At 41.3% G+C, this 26,427-nt stretch overlaps 1 protein-coding gene across 1 annotated transcript in view; it reads right to left on the bottom strand.

Moving 5' to 3' along the window:
- The window catches only part of SSR4 (signal sequence receptor subunit 4), a 40,677-nt gene that overhangs the window by 7,211 nt on the left and 7,039 nt on the right, over positions 1 to 26,427 (bottom strand). Inside the window, exons 2-5 of the mRNA XM_073600340.1 lie at positions 21,433 to 21,551; positions 7,370 to 7,444; positions 6,899 to 6,988; positions 6,748 to 6,813 (exon numbers count right to left, since the gene is read on the bottom strand). Of these exons, the coding sequence (XP_073456441.1) occupies positions 6,748 to 6,813; positions 6,899 to 6,988; positions 7,370 to 7,444; positions 21,433 to 21,551 (350 nt within the window). The remainder of the gene's footprint in view (positions 1 to 6,747; positions 6,814 to 6,898; positions 6,989 to 7,369; positions 7,445 to 21,432; positions 21,552 to 26,427) is intronic.

Genomic DNA, 26,427 nt, shown 5'->3' with positions numbered 1-26,427 from the left:
GGGCCTTGCTGGTGCCTGTGCCTGTCCCACATGCAGCTGCCACAGAATCCATAGTGGTGCTGCACCGATCGGTGGCTCTTACGAACGTCGGTTCCGGAGTCAAAAAACGGAACGGAACCGGAATATAGGCACCAGGACCGCTCCTCCCTTCTTCCTCTGCGCCACTTCCGATCGGAAATGATGCGCCCATTCCTCGCGCCATCCCCTCGTCGGATACCTCACTTCCGACCGGTCGAGTCTGTACTCTTCCAAGATGGCGGCGGCCAGTAACGCCGACACGCGGTTTCAAAAAAAGCCCGCGAACGGCTGCCGCCGCCTAAGAAGCGGCTCCAGGAACGGTCCAGCTCATCATGAGCAAAGAAAGAGAAAAAAGTAGCCCACTTACCAGCAACCCTGTGGCGCGGTGTGGGAGGATCGGACTCTCTGGAGGAAAAAGATAGGTGTGGTGGGGTAGGCAGCCTGGCCTCTCAGGATAGCACCATAAGAGACCCTGGCCCCTACTAGGTGTTCCCTTGGAAACACAAAAACTGACGAGCTGTGGAGAGGAGCCTCCTTTTAAAATGTGGTGGAGTTTGTGTTTCCTGTTTCCTAGTGGGTGGAGCCTCTCTCTCTCATGTGCTGTCCTGAAAGACGATAAGGGAAAACAGTTTTTTTCAAAATATTTGGCTTTTTTCGTTTATGTAGCAAAGAATTAAAATAAACCCAGTGGTGATACCACCGAGAGAAAGCTATTTGTGTGAAAACAATGATAAAAAATGTCATATGTCATATAGGTACAGTGTTACATGACCGCGCAATTGTCATTTAAAGTGTGACAGAGCTGCAAATTGAAAGCTGGGCAGGAAAGGTGTAAAAGTGCCTGGTATTGAAGTGGTTAAAGTGGTATTAAAGTCCACTTTTGAATTTGTACGTACCTAGTCTAGAATAGGACTTACCTGTAGGTACAGTGAATATCTCCTAAACTTGTAATGTTTAGGAGATATTCACACGGGATGCAACCCTTGACATCACTGGCGCATGTGCTCTGAAGGGATGGCATACCTGTGCCATTCCTTCAGAGCTCTGTGCCAGGGCCACAGCTTGGCCATTCATACAGCCGGAGCCCGTGAACCCGGAAGGAAGACCGGGTGAAGATGAAAGCCCTGTCAGCGCACTGCTGGAGGACTTTGTTCTAAGGTAAGTATTTTATAATGTGCTAGTATGCAATGCATATTAGCACATAATGACATTGCCTTGCAGGGTTTGTTTTTTTTTTTTTTAATGCTCAAGTCTGCAATCTCCATCTGATACCTACACCTACACACAATATAATGCTCATAATACAAGCTAGGCTGAAAATTTGCAAAGGGCGGGTTCACAACAGATGTAGTCCAGTGCGTTTTTAACCACTTGCTTACTGGGCACTTATACCCCCTTCCTGACCAGGCCAATTTTCAGCTTTCAGCGCTCTCAAACTTTGAATGACAATTGCACGGTTTTCACACGAATAGAGCTTTCTTTTGGTGGTATTTAGTTACCACTTTTTTATTATTTTGCTACAAAAAAAAAAAGAAAAAAAGAAGACCGAAAAAATGTTGAAAAATGTAAGTGTAAATGACCGATCTGAGGTCTTTTTGACCCCAGATCTCACAATAAAGGAGGTGCTTATTTTCCTATTACAAGGGATGTCTACATTCCTTGTGATAGGAAGAAAAGTGATCCAAATTTTTTTTTTTTTTTTTTTTTTTAAAAAGGGACAGTGTAAAATAAAAAAAAAAAAAAAAAAAAAAAAAAAAAAAAAAAAAAGGAAAAGTTAAATAAGAATTTTTTTTTTTTTTTTAATAAAATGCCCTGTCCCGCCATGCTCATGCGCAAAAGCAACCACATACTTAAGTTGTGCCCGCATATGTAAACAGTGTTCAAACCACACATGTGAGGCATCACCGCGATCATTAGAGCGAGAGCAATAATTCTAGCAAAAGACCTCCTCTGACTCAAAACTGGCAACCTGTAGACATTTTTAAACGTCGCCTATGGAGTTTTTAAATTATTTTAACTTGTAAACAAGTTTGAAAAATAGTTGTGTGTGTGTGTTACACCGGCGCAAACCTATATAAAAACCAACTTGAATTTACATAAAAAAACTGGTTGCTGCAGTCAAAAAGTGTATTTCTCCAACAAGTGGGAAAAAAATGTGCAAATATAAATCAAGTGCTGACTGCGCTACCTTTAACGATTTTAGTAAAGAAACCCCTTACTCTACACCAATCAAAAAAGTTAATTAATTAACATATGATTAAAGAATATTTTGTGACAACACTCATGTATCTACCACTAGGTTAGATACCTTAGTACATAAAATTAAATAAATTATAATCCAATTGTAAACAAAATAAATACATCAATTTACATCCAATAGTGCTTGTGCTTATCCCTTTCATGACTAAGCCTATTTTTGAAATGTGGTGTTTACAAGTTAAAATCCGTATTTTTTGCTAGAAAATTACTTAGAGTTCCCAAACATTATATATATTTTTTTAGCAGAGAATCTAGAGAATAAAATAGAGATTGTTGCAATATTTTATATCACACGGTATTTGTGTAGCGGTGTTTTAGATGCAAATTTTTGGAAAAGGGACAATTTCATGAATTTTAGAAAATCCAAACAGTAAAGTTACCCCAATTTTTTTGTATAATGTGAAAGATGATGTTACGCCGAGTAAATAGATACCAAACATGTCACCCTTTATAATTGCACGCACTCGTGGAATGGCGACAAACTATGGTACCTATGAATTTCCATAGGCGACGCTTTAAATTTTTTTTACGGTTACCAGATTAGAGTTACAGAGGAGGTCTAGGGCTAGAATTATTGCTCTCGCTCTGACGATCGGCGATACCTCACATGTGTGATTTGAACACCGTTTACATATGCGGGCGCGACTTCCGTATGCATTTTCTTTGCTGCGCGAGCTCGCGGGGACTGGGGTGCTTTAAAAAAACTTTTTTTTTTAAATTTATTTTATTTTTTATACTTGTAAATTGCGTTTAAAAAAAACTTTTTTTTTTTTTTTTTTTTTTAATTTTATTGCTGTCACAAGGAATGTAAACATCCCTTGTGACAGTAATAGGTGGTGACAGGTACTCTTTATGGAGGGATCGGGGGTCTAAAAGACCCCCGATCCCTCCTTTGCACTTCACAGTATTCAGATCGCCGAAAACGGCGAATCTGAATACTGTGTATTTTTTAAAATTCGGCGCCATTGGCAGCCGAGTAAACGGGAAGTGACGTCATGACGTTGCTTCCGTGTTTACATTCAGAAGGCTGGAACGAAGCCGCCCACAGCTTCGTTCCAGCCCGCCCCCAGCCGCCAAAGGCGGCCGATTGCACACCGGGCTTCCTGATCGCACGGGAGGCCCGGTAAGAGCGGCGGGATGTCCCCTCCCGCTCCTCCGGTATAACAGCTAAGTGGCTTTTAGCTGCATCGGTTGTTATACTCGGATAGCCGATCGCCCGCTCTGAACAACAGTACCGGGATGATGCCTGCAGCTGCGGGCATCATCCCGGTATAACCCCCGAAAGCAAAGTACGCAGATGTGCGTATGGTCGGCGGGAAGGGGTTATACATCAATTCACATCCAAAAGCGCTCGTGCCTATGTCCTTGGGTGGACCATCCACTATAATTGTGCTGTATCTGTACTCTTGATTTCTCATGTGTAATTCATGTAACTGAGATCCAGTGACAACACCACCACCGCATAAGTTGGCCACTCACCAGATATTAGTATATGAAAGCCTTTGGTTCATTTATGGGATAACCATTCCACTTGTTGTGAATCTCAAGCTGACCTCAATGTAATAAAGCCAATAGATCCATTTTCATGAAAAAAAACAAACAATCAGAACCCACCATAGCGCAATATGCTTGTTGCTGTTTATTAAGCCATAAAAAAAAAAAAAAAAAAAAAAAAAAAAAAAAAAAAAAAAAAAAAATCGCATGGTTTTGGTGTCCGTTTGCCAACACCAAGCTTTTCCAGCAGTTAGAGATAGACAGGGGATGATGTCGACGTGTAGTTTCTCCGCCGGCGTGAGGTGCAAGCCTCGTTCCCGTTTGGCTCCCATATACTAATATCTGGTGAGTGGCCAACTTATGTGGTAGTGGTGTTGTCACTGGATCTCAGTCACATGAATTACGCGTGATAAATCAAGAGCACAGATACAGCACAATTATAGTGGATGGTCCACCCAAGGACATAGGCACAAGCACTATTGGATGTAAATTGATGTATAGGCACGAGCACTATTAGATGTAAATTGATGTATTTAATTTGTTTACGATTGGATTATAGTTTATGTACTAAGGTATCTAACCTAGTGGTAGATACATAAGCGTTGTCAAAAAATATTCATAATCATAATCATATGTTAATTAATTTACTTATTTGATGGTGTAGAGTAAGGGGTTTCTTTACTAAAATCGTTAAAAGGTAGCACAGTCAGCACTTGATATAAGTTTGAAAAATAGGCCTAGTCCTTAAGTGGTTAAAATTACACACGCTCATGGAATGGCAACAAACTACAGGACTTCAATATCTACATAGGCAACGCTTTATAAGTCTTTACAGGTTACTTATTTAGAGTTACAGAGGCGGTCTAACGCTAGAATTATTGTTCTCGCTCTAACGTTCACGGCGATACCTCACATGTGTGGTGTGGGCATGGTTTACATATGCGTGTATGACTTACATATGCGTTTGCTTCTGTGTGCAAGCATGGAGGGCACTTAAAAAAAAAAATTTTTTCTTATTTTATTTTTACACTGTCCCTTTATTTGTTGTAAACATCCCTTGTAATAGAAAGGGAGGATGACAGGTTCTCTTTATGGAAAGATCTGGGGTCAAAAAGATACCAAATCTTGCCTTCCGCATGACGTCTCTTCGGTCCTCAAAGGCCAGGGGCAAGCAAAGATGATTTAGTCTTTTATCGCCTCTGTGACCAGCTGGGCTGCACCGTTGGATTATTTCTCGGGCAAGCCGGTGGAAACAGTTCCCTCCCACTGCTCCCAAAAGCCTTTTAGCGGCTCATGAGCCGTTTAGAACGTTTTCAAGAGAAAGCCAGTCGCTGGCCGAAAAAAATAAAAGCACACACACACACACACACACACACACACACACACACACACACACACACACACTACTGGGGTTAAGGTTGATATCTTCAGCCATAATCCCAGTAGAACACTTGCAAACCGCAACATTTATATATTTTTACGCATTACGGTCGGCAAGTTGTTAACATGCTCAAACGCCTTTTCTGCAGCGAACACTAGAAGACAGAGGAATATCATGGGTGCAGCCATAATCTGTCCGCAAAAGGGTTTTTAACATGTTGTCCCTTGCTCCCCGTCCACTTATGAAGCTGACCTGATCCATATGAATTAAACGGGACAGCAGCGGTTGCAGTTTATTAGCCAATACCTTGGCGAAGATTTTCAAATCAATGCCGATCAGGCATATAGGCCTGCGCACAAAGGGATGGATCCTTTTCAGGCTTTGGAATAAGGGAGATTATGTTCCTCATGTGTTTGTGACCTAGCCGAAGGCTCAAAACATTTAAAATATTACTCAGGTTTATGTAAAAAAGAAACAAATCGGTCAGACTTTAAAGGCAAACTAGAATGCATTGTTTTCATAAAATCAATCATTATTATTGGTAAACAGAATATATAAAAGATACACACAGAAAACAAGTGTCAATTAAAAAAAACATATATAAAATTACATATATGCAATGAATGGCCGGTAAAAGCCAAAAAATGAATTACAATGTTGTTGTTACATGATATCGAGTGAGTGAGCCCCTGTGCGTCAATGCATTTCGCTGGTCCGCTTCTTTAGGACACACAAAAGGAGGAGAAAGAAACAGGCCTCACTATGTAGATAGAAAAAGATTGCATATAAAAATTGTAAAAATATGTGGTAGTCTCCCTGGGTTAGCATCGTAGCAAAAAAGGAAGCCAAACAGTGTATTTGGCTTTCCTTGTGTGCCGATGCTCGCCCAGGGAAACTACTACATATGCACCCTATCCAGGCGCGGTGAATGTGCTCTCATATAGATGTAATCATCTTCATAGTATGATTTTGTTTATATTACACATATGACCTCTGTATAAAATACAATTTATACAATTTTCTTTCTACATAGTGAGGCCCGTTTCTTTCTCCTCCCCTTTGTGTCCCCTGAGGAAGCGAACCAGCAAAACGCGTTGACGCACAGGGGCTCATTCATACTTGCCATCACGTAACAATATTGTAACAAATTCTTTTGGTTTTGGCTTTTACTGGCCATTCATTGCATGTATGTAATTATATATGTTTTAATTGACACTTGTTTTTGGTGTGTATCTTTTTATATTTTGTTTACCAATAAGATTATGGATTTTATGAAAACAATGCGCTCTAGTTTGATTTAAAGTCTGATCGATTGTTTTCCTTTTTGTCTTAAGTCATAATCACGCATGTGGGAATGGAGCAATTTCGTTATTTTTTTTTTAAGGTTTATGTCAAAGTAGCAGAGCTGTATTGAACTAAATACAACCACATAAAGAGAATTTATTTTCATGTTTTCCTGTTTATGATCAATTTTTTATTATTGTAATAAGAACTGTATGCGGTATATACAAACACACATTATCAGTGAAACAAAGAAAAATGAAAATTATAAACTATATATCTTCTAAAAACATCTGCAACTGAGTTAAGCTTACCCTGTGATCAACATTAACTGAAAAGAGAGGCTTGATGATGGAAACATCTTCATTATTTCTCTGGGCCTGCACATTAAAGAATCATTAGTAAATTTAACAATTATATTAAAAGTAAACAAAAACAGAGCCAAGAACTCTCTCAGCCACTGACCTTTCTCAATAGACTATAGGACTCTTCATCAAAAAACTTTACTTCATAGACCCCAGAGTGAGCATTCTTGTGTTCCAGGCTCCACGATACCTAATGAGACAACAAAAAAATGCAATACCATTTGTGTGACCATGTAATGGCATCTTCTATACAAGGCTTTCAGAAATGTGATCCTGTTGCTAGGTAAAAAAAAAAAAAAAAAAAAAAAAAAGATCCAAACAATGCCATCTTGTAAAAAAGTTGAACACTTATTCTTGAAGCTTTTTCAATGCTTCAAACAAAATAAGTCATAAATGCTATAGGAGTGTTAATGAGCATTGCTTCATTCTTTATATGTGAATGAGACCAGCTACCACATCAAAGGTTGGTGAGCTGCAATATTACTTTTTGGTTTTTGGGTTTAAATGCTGCTTTAATATCCGAGGAAGAGCATTTAATAGGTCATTAAAATAATTGCCTTTATCCTCCTACCTGATATTTCCCAATGTCTTGGCCTCTGGTAACTGGGAACTGCTTTCCGTTCACATCTGCATAAAGTGCAACATTCTACAAAGGAAGCAGTACAATCATTAGAACCACAAAGTATACTGGACAACAAGATAATTTACAGCAGGGGTCGGCAACCCGTTGATTGCAGGCAGGTGACAGGTAGGTCAAGTCCCTGTCATGCCAACCCGCAAATGCTCCTCCCCACGCATTCCCAATTGGCAAACAGCCCAAAGAAGTGATGAGCTCAGGCAACAAGACGTCTTGTCACCTGAGCTCGCAGTCTGGGAAGCATAGGCATTCCCTGCCCTGCAGCACGCCCCTTTAATATGTGGAATGCCTCTGCCACCTAGGATTTGCTAGCAGCGGGTTCAGGCTCATATCCCGGTGTGCAGATCTCCTAAGAGGTTGGACCGGCGGGATCAGTGCACCAGAACAGGCAGCTGTGTCACAGCAGCTTTCCTGCGCAGCTCTGGATCAGGAAAACCCTTGTACCCTTCCAAAAAGGTCAAACTCAAACCACACAGAGAGGCAAACGAAAATCTCAAACATATGCGGTACACAAAGAAAGAGAAAAAGATCAAGGAAAAAAAAAAAAAAAAAAAAAAACACAGAGCCAGCACACGCAGGAAATAGACCATAATTTAGTTCAGGGGGGGGGGGGACGCGTACAGTCTGGACTTGAAGGTGGTTAATCTTACTGAATTCCCACTCAATCAACATCATGTTTCCCTACTTAGAAGGGGACTCTCCTTCTCACCAAGGTCATCTATGAATGAATTTGAGGTCTACAAAGATGCCAGTTTTTTCCTAAGAAAGTAATCTGGCGATTAGTATGCCAGTATCTAGACTGTCAACCAAAGTAATGAGGAAGAGGAAGCACTATGAACTTTGGTTTCACTGCTTCAAAATCCCCCAACTACACATACACGCTAGACCATCTAACCGGTACTTCAAATCAGTTAAGACCTATCCAAGCACAAATGGATCAGTATTTCTGGTCATGTGACAATTAGCGTACCCATGTGATAAAGTGGAGCACCAAAAATGTAGGAAGTCCTGCCCAGAAGCAGGGTGGATAAAAATGATAAAAAAAAAAAAAAAAAATTTAATAATAATAAAAAAAAAATTAAATTATATATAAGTTTTTATTTAAAAATCGATTAAATACATTTTTATAAAACGCTTTGAGTAAAAATCTTTCTAAAAATAGTTTTCCCATTTAAGATACAGTAATAATTTAGTTTGTTCAGCATGAAATGGAGCTTAGCTATATAGCATGAAGCTGTATATTCTGGAATATTTTACATTTTTGGTAAACTCATTCAATTAATCCAAGCTCTGCAAGCTGAGATAACATGCATTGCATTGATGCATTCACACAACTTCATAGTAACCATGAGATAAAACAAAGAACAGGAATATTACTTTATCCCATTGTTTTGCAAATCTATGTACACTAAGGATGAGCTCAGGCGTGTTCGCAAGCCACACGTGCCGAGCCCTCCAGGAAGTCGGCACTGCACAGCGCTAATCACAGGCAGTGAGACATTGTTCCGATGTGCGGCTGCAGAGATCGGGAAATGTCTCACTGAATGTGATTAGTGCTGTGCAGTGCCAACTTCCTGGCGGGCTCGCCACGCGTGGCTTGCGAACACGCCTGAGCTCATCCTTAATGTACAGTAAAAAAAAAACTGTATGATTGAATCGGTTCGGATATCTCCGTTTTACTAACCTGGCAGGTTATCATTCTAAATAGGAAACCTTCATTTTGTTTGCAAATATTAAAGATTCTAACTACCAGCAAAAATAAGTCCTTACATTTAAAGAGCACCTAAAATTTCAGGTCCATCATGGCAGCGCCTGTTAGCCGGCATCCACTCACCTGCTGCCGCCACGTCCCTCACCTTGTTGTGTCATGGCCGCATCATCAGCCGTCCCATTAACTGAATGGGACTGTCAGTGAGTCAACAGCGGGTCAGAGGAGGAGCCCCTGTGGGACAGAGATGACAGTTGCTATTTAAAAATTATGATTTAAATCAACTTGATTTTAATCATGCCTTTTTACTAGTGATTTAAATCAAATCCATCCTGCCCAGAGGTATGGCCAACTGATACTATCAAACACTTTATTTGCGTCCAGAGAAAGGAGCGCCCTCTGTCCAATATTATCTGCCTGTGTCTGCATGTTCAGGAATAGCTGCCTGAGATTAGTGGCTGTGGACTTTTGGAGGCATGAACCCTGCTTGGTCAGGATATATAATAGAATAAAATTTGTTCATCCTCAATGCCAGGACCTTAGCCAAGATCTTTATAGGAGTGATATAGGTCTGTATGAGCTAGGGTCCAGAGGGTCCTTTCCCAGTTTCAGTTACAGTACTACATTTGCCCTACACATTGAAGTAGGTAAGGCACCCACCTTAAAATGAGGAATTAAAAACCTCCAGCAACCTGGGTAGGATCATCTCCCCATAGGTGGTATATACTTCCATGGGAATAGCAGCCCCCCCCAGGGGCTTTACATGTGGGGAAGGAACAGGCCCACCTTCTGTAGCTCATCTAGGGTAAGCGGAGCATCTAAATGCAGAGGATAGGGTGGGTAAGGACAAATCACTAAGATAGCTTGCCAGCGACTCAGAAGAATAATCTTGAGATCCGAAAAGGTCTGAGTAAAAGGAGGACAGTTCAGTAACAATTTGTTCCGGGTTGTCGACTACCCGCACAGTGGAAGAGCGAATGGCTCCAATGGCTGGTGAGGATTGGTGTGACCTAGCTATTTTTGCCAATAGGTGACCTGTTTTCTTCCCCTCTTCATAGAGCACTTTTTTTTTTTTTTTTTTTTTTACAAAAAGAAGAAGTGGTTTGTTCTGCGGCAGAGGATCTCAGTCGGGCCAAAGAGTCCTGGGCCAAAATCCATCCCTCCCTCGTGGATTCAGATAGGTCCAGTACATAGGATAATTCCAACTGCCGCACCTGGCTTTCCACCTGTTCAAGGAGAGCGGAGGATTTATGTTTAACTGCATTATTTTGGTTATAAATGTGCCTCTAAGACACGTCTCCCACCTCAGTAGCACATCTTCACACTGTGCATGCGTGTGAAAGAATTGGTCAATTTGCCGGGTTATGCGTTCATGGGAGGGGAATAACTGAATGGTCCGATACCCCATGGGGAAAGTACTCTATATCACAGGTGTAATTGGGTATGCGAATCGTGCCCAAGCAAAAAGGTCCATATGCAAGAGCGAGCCCATGCATCTTGGAAAAGCAGGAAAACTGCCGAGTATTAGGATTTCGAAGACGCCAGACATCAATCCAGCCCACCTCTGCCAGGAGACGACGGAGGGTGGTGTCCATCCCCTGTGCAGTAGTTGGGGCCGGGGGGTGCCTATCTAGTTAGGGGATCAAGACAGCAGTTAAAGTCCCCCATAACCAGGACTGGAATGTCAGGGTTGTTAGCCAGGTATGACAGCAGCAATTGTAAAATTTTCCTGGTGAATAAAGGAGGGATATAAACAAAAGCCAATACCAGTGTTAAAGTATATAGCTTACAGTATAGCAATACAAAGCGCCCTAGTGAATCCACCAATGAGTCCAGTTCCTGGTATGCCAAGGTCTTGTGAACCAAGACACTCTCCCCGCGGGAGTAAACAGAGTAGGTGGAGTGGTACACCTTACCCAACTGATGGATAAAAGGTCCTTGTAATTTAGCAGCAGCTCGGTGGTTTTCCCACGGGGAGAGGACAAGGTGGTGTACAATGCACCCACTCCACTGCAAATAGGGACGTGAAGGCCTCTTTGCCGAATATTTCTTGCAACCAGTGTTCCACAAATTCAGTGGGGTCCCGACCCTTTATCTTCTTGGGAAGCCTGACAATCCTGACATGTCAAGCGATGTCATCAGCTCTTCTGTTAGCATGTGTAACTTGCTGGTCAGACATTCTGGCAGCTCTGACCAGAGAGGGGAGCTGGTCCTCCAAATCACTAACTCGACCTTCCACTGCTGTGGTTCTCTCTGATTTTTTGGATGTCGTGGTGGAGAAGGGACACCGTTTCCTTAAGACCCCTAAATTGATCCACCACTGAGGCTGTGTACTTATGTACTGCTTGCAGGATCTCACTCAAGGTGGATTGTGTAGGTTCATCAGTGGGCATATTAAAGATGTCTGGAGTTGGTTTGGGGGGGGGGGAAGTCTCTAGGGGGTGTGTGTCCTCCAATGCTCCAGGCTCCTCTTGGTCAGCAAGGTCAGGATCACACAGAGAGGCTTGTGCATCAGGGAGTGGCGAGCTGCAAGCCCCTGTGCTGCCCTTTCCCTGAGGTTTTGTTTGACTTAAGGAACTTACCTCCAGTGTCCTTCAGTTTGTCAGCGCCTCATGGAGTGCGCTGTGAATGGCCGGCGTCATCTTGGGCCTCCATGGCCACCACGATTACAGCTTCTTTCTCGCCCTTGCGGGTCATCATCAGCTCCGGGTGCAGAAGAAGCGAGTCCGCATGATGCCTGGAGACAGGAGCCAGTGGAGAGGTTCAGTATGGAACGGGATATGTGCCGAGGGAAGGATCAAAAGAGGATGAACCGCGGGAGCTCTGTGACGAGGGTCCTCACATGCCGCAGGAGGCCACACTCCCCAGGGGATGTTCTTTTAACATTTGAAATGGAGATGCGTTTCCTGTCCTGGTGGAAGGAGCCTCTGTTGCTTACATGCTGTCCTGGAAGACAACTGGTGGAAAAATACAACCAGGAAGAAGCAAGTAGTGGGAAACAAGAACTGAGACTACTGGCCCCCAAGAGAATGGTAAATCTAGATTCTTGGAATATAGTGATGTTTGAGGGAGCCCAACCGAAAAGATCTCACATTCCAATAGCCCATTTAATCTAAAATCAGGGATCTCCAAACTACGGCCCTCCAGCTGTTGCAGAACTACACATCCCAGGAGACATTTTTAAATCTGACATTCACAGACTTGACTAGGAATGATGGGAATAGTAGTTCCTGAACAACTGGAGGGCTATAGTTTGGAGACTCCTGATCTAAATCATGGAGGATACAACCTCTATTAATGTAGTATGACCAAAACTCTTTTGGTCATACTTCTCTTCTGGGTCACAGAAGTGCAGGGGCATCACAGAGCCGGTCTGAGCTGTGCAGGGATCCCAACAATGTTAGGATCCACCCAGATGCCTGAGTGGCAGCTGGCTCAGGCTCTCATTGTGGCGCAGAGAGCCTGAGCCAGGCGCTCACACCCCCTGCACAGCCCAACACTCCAATGAGCGCTGGATGGGGCAGAATAGATAGCCGGAGACTGACAGTCACCATGTCTTTGATCACTCAGTTCTAGGTGGAAAGCCTGCAGGGGACAGCTGCAGCTCGGATCCATGCATCCACATAGGCGAGTATAGGTTTTTGTCATTTTTAAATCCCATACTTCTCTTAATCTTATGCACTGGGCATCTTGAATAAGGAGAGAAAAGAAATCCGTTCTGAGAACTGTATTGAATTCTTGAGAAAATGATTCAGAATGAGCAGGGTTTTGTGAGCTAGGAACAGGATGGCATTGAAATAATAAAACACTTAGGCCCTGTTCCTTAAAGCGATACTAAAGTCTTGTTTTTTTTTTTTTTTGCTTAAAAACAACAAACATGTTATACTTACCTGCGCTGTGCAGTGGTTTTGCACAGAGCAGCCTAGATCCTCTTCTCGGGTCCCTCCATTCTGCCCCCACAGCAAGCAGCTTCCTATGTGGGCACCCGCGCAGAATCGAGACATGAAGCTGTGGCTGGGCCCGCCCCCCCTCTCTCCTCATTGGCTCACTGACTGACAGCAGCAGGAGCAAATTAGGAGGGAGAATCCCAAACAGCCGAGTCTCGTGTAACATCACTGGATCGAGATGGGGCTCAGGTAAATATTAAGGGGGCTGCTGCACACAGAAGTTTTTTATCCTAATGCATAGAATGCATTAAAGTGGATGTGAACCCTCACATATACCCAGTGAAGTGAAGTGAAGTGAAATGAAGTGAAGTGAACAGCCCCAGACGATACACAGGGATGAAACAAATCCAACTACATAAGATTTACATGTATATCTGCTGTCTTCATCTTTATATACTGTTTATCGATTAGTTGCCCAATTATTGTTTTAATTAATCAGTAAATAACCTTAAAAAAAAAAGTGTTGTTTATAATGTAGTTTAAGGTTAAGGTAGTTTAAGGTTATTTACCGATTAATTAAAAAAATGTAAAGTTTAAAAAAAGGCAATTTATTATTAAATATTTGTATGTAGTGGTAAATATAAATAACCAACTATACGGTTAGGGAGCAAAATCTCTAATCCACTCTGAGAATACCAGACTGAAATGATATACTGTATATGCTATTAAACGAGATATACTGTATATACAATTAGGAGGTGGAATCTGGTAAATATCAGACTCAGATCAAATTTTTTTATTCATAGAAACAAAAATATTATACTGTTTTGCAGATTTTCAAACAGAACTTGAATATATTATATGCTGGCCATAAAAAAAAAAAAAAAAAAGTCATTTTAAGAACATTTGTTTGATTTTCTAAAATTAGTGGGGTCAAATCGATGTTCGTTTTCAACCACAGTGAAGGGAAAATTTAGAAATTATAGAAAACTTCTTGGTCAAAGGAATTTTCAGACAGTGTATGTGGTTTTCGTTGAGAAATTATATTCATTTTAAAAACAGAATGTTAAAAGCAAGTGAAAATTTCAAACATTCCTTCATTCAGCGAATGTACAAAGATTTTTCGTCTGAATATTCTCATCTGAAAATTGATCCTTGTGACCAGCTCAAGGCTCGGTATACAGTTTTTTTTTTTTTTTTTCCTTTTTTCACTTCAGTGACTTCATTAGGGAGGGTTATTTCAACTTCGCAGTTCAAATTTTTATCCCTTCCCATTTTCACATCATTGTGGGATTTTCCATTCTTTTATACATTTAGAAAAAAAAAAAAAAAAAAAAAATTTATTTTAAGTTTTTATACACTACAAAAAGACCTCCTTTCCCCAATCGAACTTTTCACCCCCCCCCCCCCCCCCACTGGTTTGTTTCAGTCTGTCCCTTCCTGGCTCAGGGCCCTGTGCCCTCTAACATCTTCCCCCAGTATTTGTTTGAGGTTTTGAATTTATTCCATGCACCCCAGATGTTATTAAATTTTTCGATTTGGTCTTTGTCTCTGCTCCTAGGAAATTCCATTTTGCTATAGTAATCCACTTGTTTGAACCATCTCTTATATCTGGTCCTTCGCTGCCTAGCCACCTCTTTGGGATCAGTCCCTTCGCAGCATTCAAAAACTTTGGGATTATTGTTTTTGTGTATTGTTTCCTTGGGGTTTTAGAGATGTGGAATAAACATGTCAACATATTATAGTCTATCTTCTCTTCTGTTATCTGATTTATAAGATCGACTATTTCCAGCCAATATTTCTTTATTTTTGGACATTCCCACCAAATATGTGTCATCGTAGCTCTCCCTCCACAATTTCTCCAGCAACATGGTGAGCTATCCGGTTGGTATTTCTGAATTCTCACTGGGGTTAGATACCACCTCGCCAGGAATTTATAATTCATCTTGATGGTGTTCATGTCCCAGGCGTGGTCGTATCTAGCCCCGATCATCCTCTCGGACCTGCTGTTCTTCAAATTTAACATCCAATTCTTTTGCCATCTTTCTATATAGGAGGGTCTTCCTAATCCTTCAAGGTCTGTCAGTATTCCATAGATTTTTGAGATTCAGTTTTTCAGTGGGATTTGTGTGGCACACAGTTTTTCCAATGGGTTTAGCTCTCCTCCGACTCTAATTGGTTGCGGCAACAAATTTACAAAGTGATGTAATTGAAATAGTTCCCATTCTCTCATCTTCCACCCATTCGTGACTTCTAATTCTAGTGCTGTTTTCATCTTCCCTTTTATCGTGATGTCTTTAACTTGTGGATTTTTTGTTTCAGTTTTGAAAAATATTAGTTCCTGTGAGAGAGATCAAGGGTGAATTGTATACCCATTTTTCCTTCCTGTAAAGTGCATTCCATACTTTAAATACGTTTTTAGTCAATTTGTGTGATTCTAAATCCAGTGTTCTAAACTTACTTGGTGTCCAAATATTTTTGTGCAGTGTGGCTCTACTTAAAGTATTTTCTATCTCACCCCACTTTTTTCCCCTATTTTCCTTTGTCCACTCTACTATACGTGCTAATATTACCGCCTTATAGTACCTTATTATATCTGGAGAGGCTAAACCGCCGTGTTTTCTCTTCCTGGTCATTAGTGTATAATTTACTCTCGGCTTTTTGTTATGCCATATATATTTTATCTGCATTTTTTTTATTATATTGAAAAAACTCGGAGGGATCGCGATAGGTAACATCTGGAAGTTGTACATTATTTTCGGTAATATCACCATTTTGTACATATTTATTCTGCCCATCCAGGATGTTGATTGTAGACTTATCTTTTTTATTTCTTCCTTTATCTCGTTTATTAATGGGATGTAATTTGCTGGGTATATTCTCTCATAGTTTGATGTTATTTTAATTCCCAAATATGATAGTTCACCTTTTACCCACGTGAATGGATATTCTCTTTGAAGAGCAAAAGCTTTGTTTTTTCCCAATCCGATGTTTAGTATTTCTGTTTATATAGGATTAATTTTGAAATTAGAGAGTTCTCCATAGTCTTTTATTTCTTTAATTATATTCGCCAGAGTCGTCTTAGGGTTTGTTACGTACATTAAAATATCATCGGCATACGCCGCAATTTTATATTCTTTATCCCCCCCTCTCGCTCCCCCTATCCCCTGGTTGTTTCGCAGGGTCGCCAAAAAGGGTTCCAATGACAGGACATATAGGAGTGGCGAGAGCGCGCATCCTTGGCGCGTTCCATTGTATATCTCAAAAATTGGTGAGAGTCTCCCGTTAACCTTAACCATTGCCGTGGGCCCATTATATAAATTTTTGATCCACTTCATGATTTTAGGACCCAATCCGAGATGCTGCATCGTATCCATCATAAATCCCCAGTCTACCCTGTCGAATGCTTTCTCTGCATCGATTGACAGGAGTAGTACTGGGGATCCACCACGTCTTCTTTCGCAGCATCAATAATGTTTTAATACTGTTGTCTCAGTACACACCTATGCAGTTTGCTTTTGATCTGTTTCTGCAGTGCTTTTTGCTGTGCGTTTTGATTTTTGTGCACATGATTTAGCTCTATGTGCGATTTGTGTTTTTTCATTTTTTTTAAAGCTCTTTTTACGCCAATTTGTTGTTGGGCAGAATAAAAAACACAAATTGCTGCAAAAACACATTACATGCGTTTCTGCAGCTTCTCTATTGAAGTATATTGAACAAAAAAAAAAAAAAAAAAAAAAGCATAGTTTTGCACTGAAAAAAAAAAAAAAGTCCTTGACCCTTTCCAAATATGCAGCAGCTGAAAAAAGCATAGATGTGAACGTGTCTCATAGGAAACCATGTTAAATGAACTGTAGTGTGTTTCTGCAAAAAGCACCAAAAAACACATAGGTGTGAACCAGGCCTAAGACGTTTAGTAACATAATGGGGTTAAAAAACAAAAAAACTAAAATTAGCCCTTACAAAAACAGCAGATAATCACTACTGTAAGGGGTTCATTTTCTTTTTACTGTGGAACAATGGAAGTAATATTTACAGTAGCGATTATTTGCTCTTTTCGTACTATAGAGGGGTGATTTTAGCTTTTTTAACCCCATTATGTTACTGGCCAATTAATAGAGTATGAAAATAGTAATAGATTTCATAATCGATTAGTTGTTTCGGCCCTAGAAAGTGCACATCGTGTTAGATTTTCTCTTCCTGGTTAGCACTGGGAGTGGATTATTGGCATACAGCCAAGACAGCTGATTGGAGGAAAGGCACACACCCCCTCTCCTCATAGGTAGAGACTTTTAGCTTTGTTGAATCATTCAACTCAGTGCTAATTTATAGCATCCTCCCAAACACAAACCTCAGGCTTTTATCATATGTGATGGAGAACTTTTCGGGAGTTATCAGGCTGATAACAGAACGGAGCAGGTGACAGCTATAGGACATAGTGCTTTGAAGAGGGATAACAAAACACTGCAGATATGTGTCCAGCTAAAATTTCATGAAAATCGGGTTTACATCCACTGTGGTATAAAAAACCTTCTGCCTTTAGAACCACTTTAAACCAGATCATTTTTACTCTACAGTGTGCACATGACACGTTCTAAAACCCTAGGTCACCCTCTTTCCCCCTCCCATGCATACTTTGTTCTCTGGCACCTCTTGCCATATTGTCCATGCTAATTTTTCTAGCAACCCCCCCACCCTCAATCACACCAAGTGTATAGGATGGGGCACTACCAGAAATCCCACTCCTCTCTAGTGCATACTGGCCGCAGCTATGCAATTTGCACTGGTTTCCCTGTACATAATGCCTCTTCTCAAACCAGATGGAATTTCTCTGCTATACATACTGCCCACAGTCCTTCCTACCCCCAACATTTCTATCCTGCAAATACTGGTACCTTTGCATTTTGGTTCTGAACTCTTCCATTTGCTTGTCCAGAGCACCTCTTTAACTGTGGCTCTGCATACCCCCTACCTCTGGCTGTTCTGCCATCTGTTCAAACCAGTGGGCCCCGTTGCAACATTGACATCTGCATCTGCTCTGTCTGTGGAGCCCTGAAGAACTTGGCTGTAACTGACAGCAGATCCTCTTTTTACAAGTCAGACGCTCCGTCAAAAGCCCACAAACAGAGCCGGACTGGTTGTACCTATTGAAGAGTGACTCTCTCAGTGTTATCTGTGGAACTCCTTTGTCAGTTTGAAAGCCAGTCCTGCTTTGTGCATCATGAGATAATAATAATAAATATTAATATTATTTGTGTGGTTCTTGACCATAGGTCTCTTTTAGAGGCCAGTCGATCAGATTTTAGAGCAGAGCAGGGGATTAAACTGCATGGGGACAGCAGCAATAACAGAAACAGATGGTAAGACATCTTCTATCTTAGGATCCTGCCTGGTCTCCCAAAATGGAAATGTGCATGGTACATGTAGAACTGCCGTTTGGTCCCCCCCAAAAAAAAATAAATGGGAAAGCAATGCCAAACATGACAAGGGCTAGCAAGACCTCACTGTTAATGTATGGTTTGTCTCTAGCTTGAGTGCTAGCAGTGCTTTAAATACAGACCTATGCGTGCCGCCCCCCCCCCCCTCCCCCCAAACAATAAAAAAAAAAAAAAAAACCATGGAGCATACAGCTCTGTTTTAACTGCATTACATTTACATATCAGGCTTTGTATGGGCAACCCTTGGGGGCTCTACAGCATCAAGGGCTTCCAGAGCCTAATTATAATGGTAAAAATGAACCCATTCTTTAAAAAGGCAAGGTTCACTTTTGGAACATGAAAATGGTCGCTGTTCCTATAAATATATAAAAGTAACAAATAAAAAATTGGAAAAGAGCTGCATGTGGTAAATAATTTAACCTTACTTGCTCTGTAAGATTAAGGTCAACATATACAGCTTAAAGTGGAAGTCCATGCAAAATCTAAACACCAGGGATCTAAACACTAACCTCTCTATCCCTGTAAAGAAGAGGAGGAGTATACATACCTTTTTGGAAGCCGATGTGACCCGCTCCGACCCAATCTCCAGCGCTAGAAGCTCTGCAGAGGACACCTGCTGTGAAATTAATGGGAAGTGACAGTGCGGGCTCTGGTTGGAGCGGGTCAGATTGGCTTCCAAAAAGGTATGTTTACTCGTTTTTTTTTTTACAGGGATAGAGAGGCTAGTGTTGGATCCCAGTTGTCTATAGATGTAGAGATTTTAGATTTTGCACGGACTTCCACTTTAAGTATAAAACACCAGATTCAAAAAGCATTCAGTGATGTGATAAGACAAATGTGCTCTCAATTGTAAAACAAAATCAAGTGTCCACATTGAAGTTGCGGTGCTCAACAAAAGTCCACACTAAAAGCAAATTATATAGTGTTTTGGTGAATATCCAAAAAGATTCTTCAACCACCAATCACCTCTGGGCACAGTGCCCTCTCACCTTCTACAATGACCTAAAAGGTCAGCAAATGCGATTTAAATTACCAGCCCTGCGGATCCGCCATGCAACCAATTTTCACCACCTTCATGAATGTTGTCCCTTTAAAAAGGGGCTTGCCAGAGTTTTTGCCACTTCACAGTATTGCTCAAATATTTAAAAGGAATACGCTCATAGCACAATATGTACACTTAAGACACTTTATAAAATGAACTCTATGCACTCACATTAGTAACATCTTGAATAATGCATATAATAAAAACCACCAGAAATACCATAGTTTCCTCACCACCCTCCGGGTATCTGAGACACCGAAAATGGCTTCACAGGCCCTACTCAATGTTTTGCATCATTGGTCATGTGACTGCCTCCGGTTAGGGAGCTTATTGACGAATGCTGGGACTTATAGCCACTTACTGTGTCTGTAGCCACCGCGATGGATGATTCCTCGCAAAAAATAAAACATATAGAATAGCTGCTGCTGACTTATACCATTACAAAAAATTCAAACTGATAGGTTTAAAAAAAAAAAAAAAAAAAATTTACATACCAAAATGCATTATCAGATTTAAAATCTACAGGATCACTGTGACCTCAAATAACATATTATAAACAACCCTTAATTTAAAACTGCAATACAAATTAATATAAATAAAAGGTACTAAAATTACATATTAAAAAAAATAGCCCTAAGTGAAAACATGAATTCCTATGATGCTATCACATCCCATCTAGTGGTGAAAAAAACAAAAACAAAAAAAAAAAAAAAACAAAACACAAAAAAAAAAAACAAAAAAAAAAACGGTACTACCACATGATTAATGATTGGAAATTAAGCAATTTAAATTAAATTATAACTATATTGTGTTCTTTAGGTTGGAGTTTATCCAACTCAAAAATCCATTTGTCCATTGCTCCCTCTCCAGTGTGGTTTGTTTTAATCAATAGCCCAGAACTGTAATAGTGTTGGGTGCGTGTCATGATATTGTGTGAAATGTCTTGATATGCTATGTTTCTTGTAACCATTAGGTATGTTTTGAACGTGTTCCGGGATCGTTTTCCACATCAGCCTCTTCGTTCTCCACACAAACTGTATATTGCATGGACATTGAAGTACATAAACTATTCCTTCAGTTATGCAATATATAAAATCCCTAATAGTGTACTCTCTCCCTGTAGATGTGGACACAAAAGTCTGCATTTTTTTTCATTTCGATTTTTATTTTGACATGCAAAGCACCTCCTACATGGAAAAAAGCCTTTGCCCTGAAAAAAGGTAAGAGTATTTTGATTGCTAGGGTGGGTGCTCTCCTGTATATGAATCTTGGCTGTGCAGGTAATATTTTTGGAAGTGGTTTGTCTGCTTTCAGGATAGACCTGTTTTTTTTTTTTTTTAAGAAAAACTCTGTCCCATCATATTTGCTTGTTCATCATAGTCAATGTTCTTGCTACAGTTTCTCCAGGATCTTTTCAACTGACCCTTTAGTATGTTTAGGAGCCACTGGGCAAAAATGACAGCTATCCACCAGTATATAAATGTTGCTGTCAACAGTTTTAAAAAAAATATGTCTTAGTCATTTGTTATTTTTCACCTCAATAGTTAAGTCCAAAAAGTGGATGATCTTGTCATGATTTACAAAATTTTACATCTTTAGAACATGTTACACTGGTATTTAGGGTGTACCTTGAACAGCACCCATCCCCCCACCTCAAGCCCCCCTCTTATGACAGTGGGCAGGGCTCTGACCACACAGCCACGTCATGACATGACACCTACAATCGATTGTGGGTGCAATACTTTTCAGGCAACTGTTGGATAAAATTAATAAAATGCACATTTTTTACCTTCAAAAATATGTGCATTTACTATTTTTCCCCTAAAGTCGAACTTGGCCTTTAACTAGACTACCATAAATCACCTTAGTGATAAAATTAATGCTAAGGAGGAAAAAAAATCAGTCACCCAGTATGAACTCACCTGTGCCCCATTAGAGCAAGTCAGAGAGATCTCTACAATGAAAACCACTTCAGACGATATAACTGCATCAGAGGTAGTATAGTAGGACGGAACAATGGAAGGTTCTGTGCAAGTTTCAGCTGAAAAGAAAGATAAAACGGTTATGCAATTTAGGTTGAATTAAGTCTAGTCAAATCTCACCCAGAATTAGAAGCCAGCATAGATAGATAGATAGATAGATAGATAGATAGATACCTTCAGACCTCATCAGCTCCATTGTATATGTATGCACTTCAGACCTCAGAACAGTCCCATTCCATACAGTTCGAACCTCAGAACAGCCCAACCCCTTTGTCTTGGAAAAACAGCTATGTGCTTATGTCTACGTTCGCATATGTCACAAACTCACCTTTTATACAGCTGTGCAATTTTACAGACCAAGTTTATATGTACTGCTATCATACTGTAAAAATGCTGGGGCAATTTCAGAGACATCTGTGCGGGTTTCTGCACATATGTCTATTGAAATCACACTCCAAAGTCACCAAAAGCAGTACAGAAATTACATGTCACACTACATGACATGTCAAATCGGCGACTATTGCCAGAAATGGTACCGTCTGAATTGGTATGACAACGCATTTGTGGTGCTGCACTGATTCCCAAAAGTAGTTTCTGTACTGCTTTTGGTGACTGTCAAATTACATGCTAAATCACTGCAACGCGAAGCAGGACTTAGGAATGAAATTATAAATGAATGAATGAAATAAAAATTCAAGTTAGACTTACCGGTAACTTGTTTTCCTTGAGTCTTTCAGGACAGCACTTGAGAGAGTGACTCCTCCCCTTGCCAACAGGAAACACCTCTTCCACCAAACTTTAAAAGGAGGCTCCTTTCCACACATTGTCAGTAGTAGTAGAGAACCTCCGGCCCCAAACTGGAACACATAATCGAGATATGATTAGTCACAGTATATATATGAAAAAACAATAGGGCGGGATGCTGCTGTCCTGAAAGACTCAAGGAAAACAAGTTACCGGTAAGTCTAACTTGAATTTTCCCTTATCGTCTTTCAGGACAGCACTTGAGAGGATAATAGAGACTTACCCCCCTAGGGAGGGACCACAGCCTGCAGAACCTTTCTGCCAAAAGCCTGATCACCTGCTGATAGGAGATCCAGTCTGTAATGACGGACAAACGTTAAGTAGCTTGACCACGTAGCCGCCTTACAAATCTGATCTGGGGTGGCACCAGCTCTTTCTGCCCATGTAGTGGCCTGGGCTCTTGTTGAATGAGCCCTAATTCCCAGCGGGGAAGATAAACCCATTTGAGAATAGGCTACAGAAATAGCTGTCTTAAGCCATCTAGCCAATGATGCTTTTGATGCTTGTTGGCCTTTCTTGTTTCCAGAGAAAAGAACAAATAATGAATCTGAAACTCTAAACCCTCCTGTTACTTCCAAATACTGTAATAGGATACGTCTTACGTCTAAATTGTGAAACTGCTCTTCCTTTGCACCCGAAGGGTTAGCAGAAAAGGTTGGTAGAGTAATCTCTTGAGACCTGTTACTAAAGCTTGCCACTTTTGGCAAAAACCCCGGATCTACTTTAAGGACAACTCTATCAGGAAAAACTGACAAAAAAGGCTCTTTTACTGATAGGGCGTGCAGTTCACTAATCCTTCTTGCTGAAGTAATTGCGACCAGAAAAATAGTCTTCAAAGTTAAATTCTTTAGGGATATGGCCTGTAAAGGCTCAAATGGTTCTTTTGCCAGAGCCTGCAGAACCACCGAGAGATCCCAATTTGGGAAATGCTTCACCGGTACCGGTCTCGACCTGGAAAGTGCTTTGAAAAATCTCATGATCAGAGTTTCTGAAGATAAGGATCTCTCCAGATAAACTCCCAAGGCAGCCACCTGCACCTTAAGAGTGCTGACCGCCAGATTCTTGTCTGCACCCTTTTGCAAAAATTCCAGCACTGAAACTAGGTCTTTAACCCCCCTATGTTCGGAATGACAGAAAGAAACATAGACTTTCCATACTTTGGCGTAAATATCCCTGGTTACCTTTTTCCTACTGGAAAGCAACGTAGCAGTTAAACGTTCTGAAAAGCCTTTGCTTCTCATTAATTGCTCCTCAGATACCAGGCAGTGAGCTTTAACCTGTCTACCCCTGGATGAAGCACTGGCCCCTGAATCAACAGATCCTGACTGAGCGGGAGATGCCAACATAGTTTGATTGCCAACTGCAGAATCGTGGAAAACCAAGCTCTCTTTGGCCAATATGGAGTAATCAAAATGATTGATACTCTCTCTTTCAGTATTTTCCTCAACACTAGAGAGATTAATCGAAATGGAGGAAAAGCATACCCCAGGTGAAAATCCCACGGATGTGCCAGAGCATCTATCCCCTGAGAGCAAATGTCTCTCTGAAGGGAGAAAAAATTCGGGAGCTGCGTGTTTTGTTTTGAAGCAAACAGATCTACCTGCGGAAGGCCCCAAACACTGGTGATTAATGCAAACACCTTCCTGTTCAGACTCCACTCTGATTCCTGAACTTTTTGTCGGCTCAGATAATCCGCTACTTCGTTCAATGTGCCTTTTAGATGGACTGCAGATAGAGATAGTAAGTGGTTCTCCGCCCACTCCAGAATCTCTACTGACAGTAAGTGAAGGGCCCTGCTTCTTGTGCCTCCCTGTTTGTTCAGGTAGGCTATGGCCGTGGCATTGTCCGACAAAATCTGGACATGGCAACCTATGAGGTTTTGAGAGAAGAAAGCTAATGCTAGGGCAACTGCCTTCAGCTCTCTCCAATTTGAGGATCTTTGGGCCTCGAACTGGGACCATGTTCCCTGCGCTAAGGCTTGACCCATGTGGGCCCCCCATCCCTGCAAACTGGCGTCTGTTGTGACCACTTTCCCGGTCGGAAAAGACCAAAGAAGACCTCTTTGCAGTACCACCTGACTTTTCCACCACCAAAGTGAACGTTTGACTCTGGTGGGAATCTTTACTTTTGTATCCAAACTCTCCGTCCTGTGGTTCCATGTCCTTAGAAGGAACCTCTGGAGAGTCCTGAAATGCAGCCTTGCCCATTGGATGGCTGGCATTGAAGAGGTTAATGTCCCCAGAGCCGACATAACCTTTCGGACTGAAATCAGTTGATTTGTTTGTAGTGCCGTTATTACCCTTTGGACCTTGATCTTTTTCTCTTCTGGGAGAAAAATCTTTTGCTCCACTGAATCTATCAAATAACCCAGAAACAGTACTTGCTGAGCTGGGATGAAATTTGATTTTTGAACATTCACTATCCACCCTAGTGACTCCAAATGACTGCGGGATTTGTTCAAATCCTCCTGCAACTTTTCCCTGGATGGGGCAAAAAAGAGGAGGTCGTCCAGATATGGAATTACCGCAATCCCCTGGAGTCGAAGAGGGGCGAGAGCTTCCGCCATTATCTTCGTAAAAATACGAGGAGCTGACGACAGGCCGAAGGGAAGGGCCCTGAACTGAAGATGTATAATCTCCTTGCCCATATTCACCGCAAACCTCAGGAACTTCTGGGACTGAGGTGCTACAGGAATATGAAGATAAGCATCCCTCAGATCGATTGATGCCATAAAACAATCTTTTGTCAGAATGTTTCTGACCGTGAAAATTGAGTCCATACAAAACTTTTTGTATAGGACTGACTTGTTCAGGGGTTTTAGGTTGAGGATAAGACGGAAGTTTCCGGATGGTTTTCTTATCAGAAAGATGTGTGAATAGAAACCCTGACCCTGTTCTTCTGGGGATACTGGTATCACTACCCTCTGGTGCCTCAGATCCTTTAAAAGGTTCTTCATGGCCAGAGCCTTTGTTAGATCCCTTGGTAGGTTTGTTACAAAGAATCTTTCTGGCGGGCGATCCGAAAACTCTATCCTGTAACCTTGGGACAGCATGTCCAAAATATATAGACTTTCTGTCATGCTGGCCCAAAGGGGAAGGAAACTTTGAAGCCTTCCCCCCACTGGTACGCACAAGTCATTGTGCTTTACCGGAGGCTGCAGGAGGATGGAAAAGGACATTTCCTTTGCCTTTACCCTTCTGCAATGCCCAATTTTTTCTTTTCTCCTGGGGTTTGGTTTGTTCTTGAGCCCTTTGGGAACGAAAAAACCGTTTAACTGGCTGCTTTTTCTTTTTGATGGGAAAAGACTTCTTTTTATCAGCAGTTCTATCTAGAACCGCATCTAAATCAGGTCCAAAAAGCAAGTCACCCAGGAACGGTATCCCACACAGCTTGTTTTTGGATGCCGCGTCCCCCGGCCAAGTTTTCAACCACAGAGCCCTTCTGGCTGAGTTGGCTAGGGCAGCAGATCTAGCTGTCATTTTAATTGATTCCGCTGAAGCATCCGATATAAATGCGACAGCGGCAGACAGAGTTGAAAATGAATCCAAAATTTCTTGTTTTGGTGAGTCTGCTGAGATATGGGCCTTAAGTTGCTCTAACCAGAACTCCATATTTCTGGATACCACTGTAGTTGCCATAGTAGGTTTAAGATTTCCCATGATGGATTGCCAAGCCCTCTTTAGTAGCTGGTCCATCCTTTTATCCATGGGATCTCTCAATACCCCCATGTCCTCGAATGGCAAATCTGTAGACCTCGAGACCTGGGAAAACGCGGCATCTAGTTTGGGGTTTCTGTTCCAAACCGCCGCTGGATCTTCATCAAAAGGGAAACGCCTTTTTAAGGCTTTGGGAAAGAAAGGCTTTCTCTCTGGCTCTGCCCACTCTTTCTTAATAGCTTCAGAAATAACAGAGTGTACTGGGAAATTGCGATTTTTGTGCTCGCTAAGCCCTGCATACATTTTATCATGCAGAGATAACTCCTTTCTTTCCTCCTCCAGACCCAGTGTGGTATAGATTGCTTTTAACAGGCCATCTACCTGTTCTAAAGACAATTTAAATCTTGAAGGTAAATTTTCTCCTTCCTCACCCTCATCAGAATCCTCAGATTGAGAGGGGGAATGTCCCTCTGGG

The sequence above is a fragment of the Aquarana catesbeiana genome, linkage group LG09, assembly GCF_042186555.1.
Source record: "Aquarana catesbeiana isolate 2022-GZ linkage group LG09, ASM4218655v1, whole genome shotgun sequence".
NCBI lineage: Eukaryota > Metazoa > Chordata > Amphibia > Anura > Ranidae > Aquarana > Aquarana catesbeiana.
This window is presented reverse-complemented; position numbering and strand designations above follow the sequence as displayed.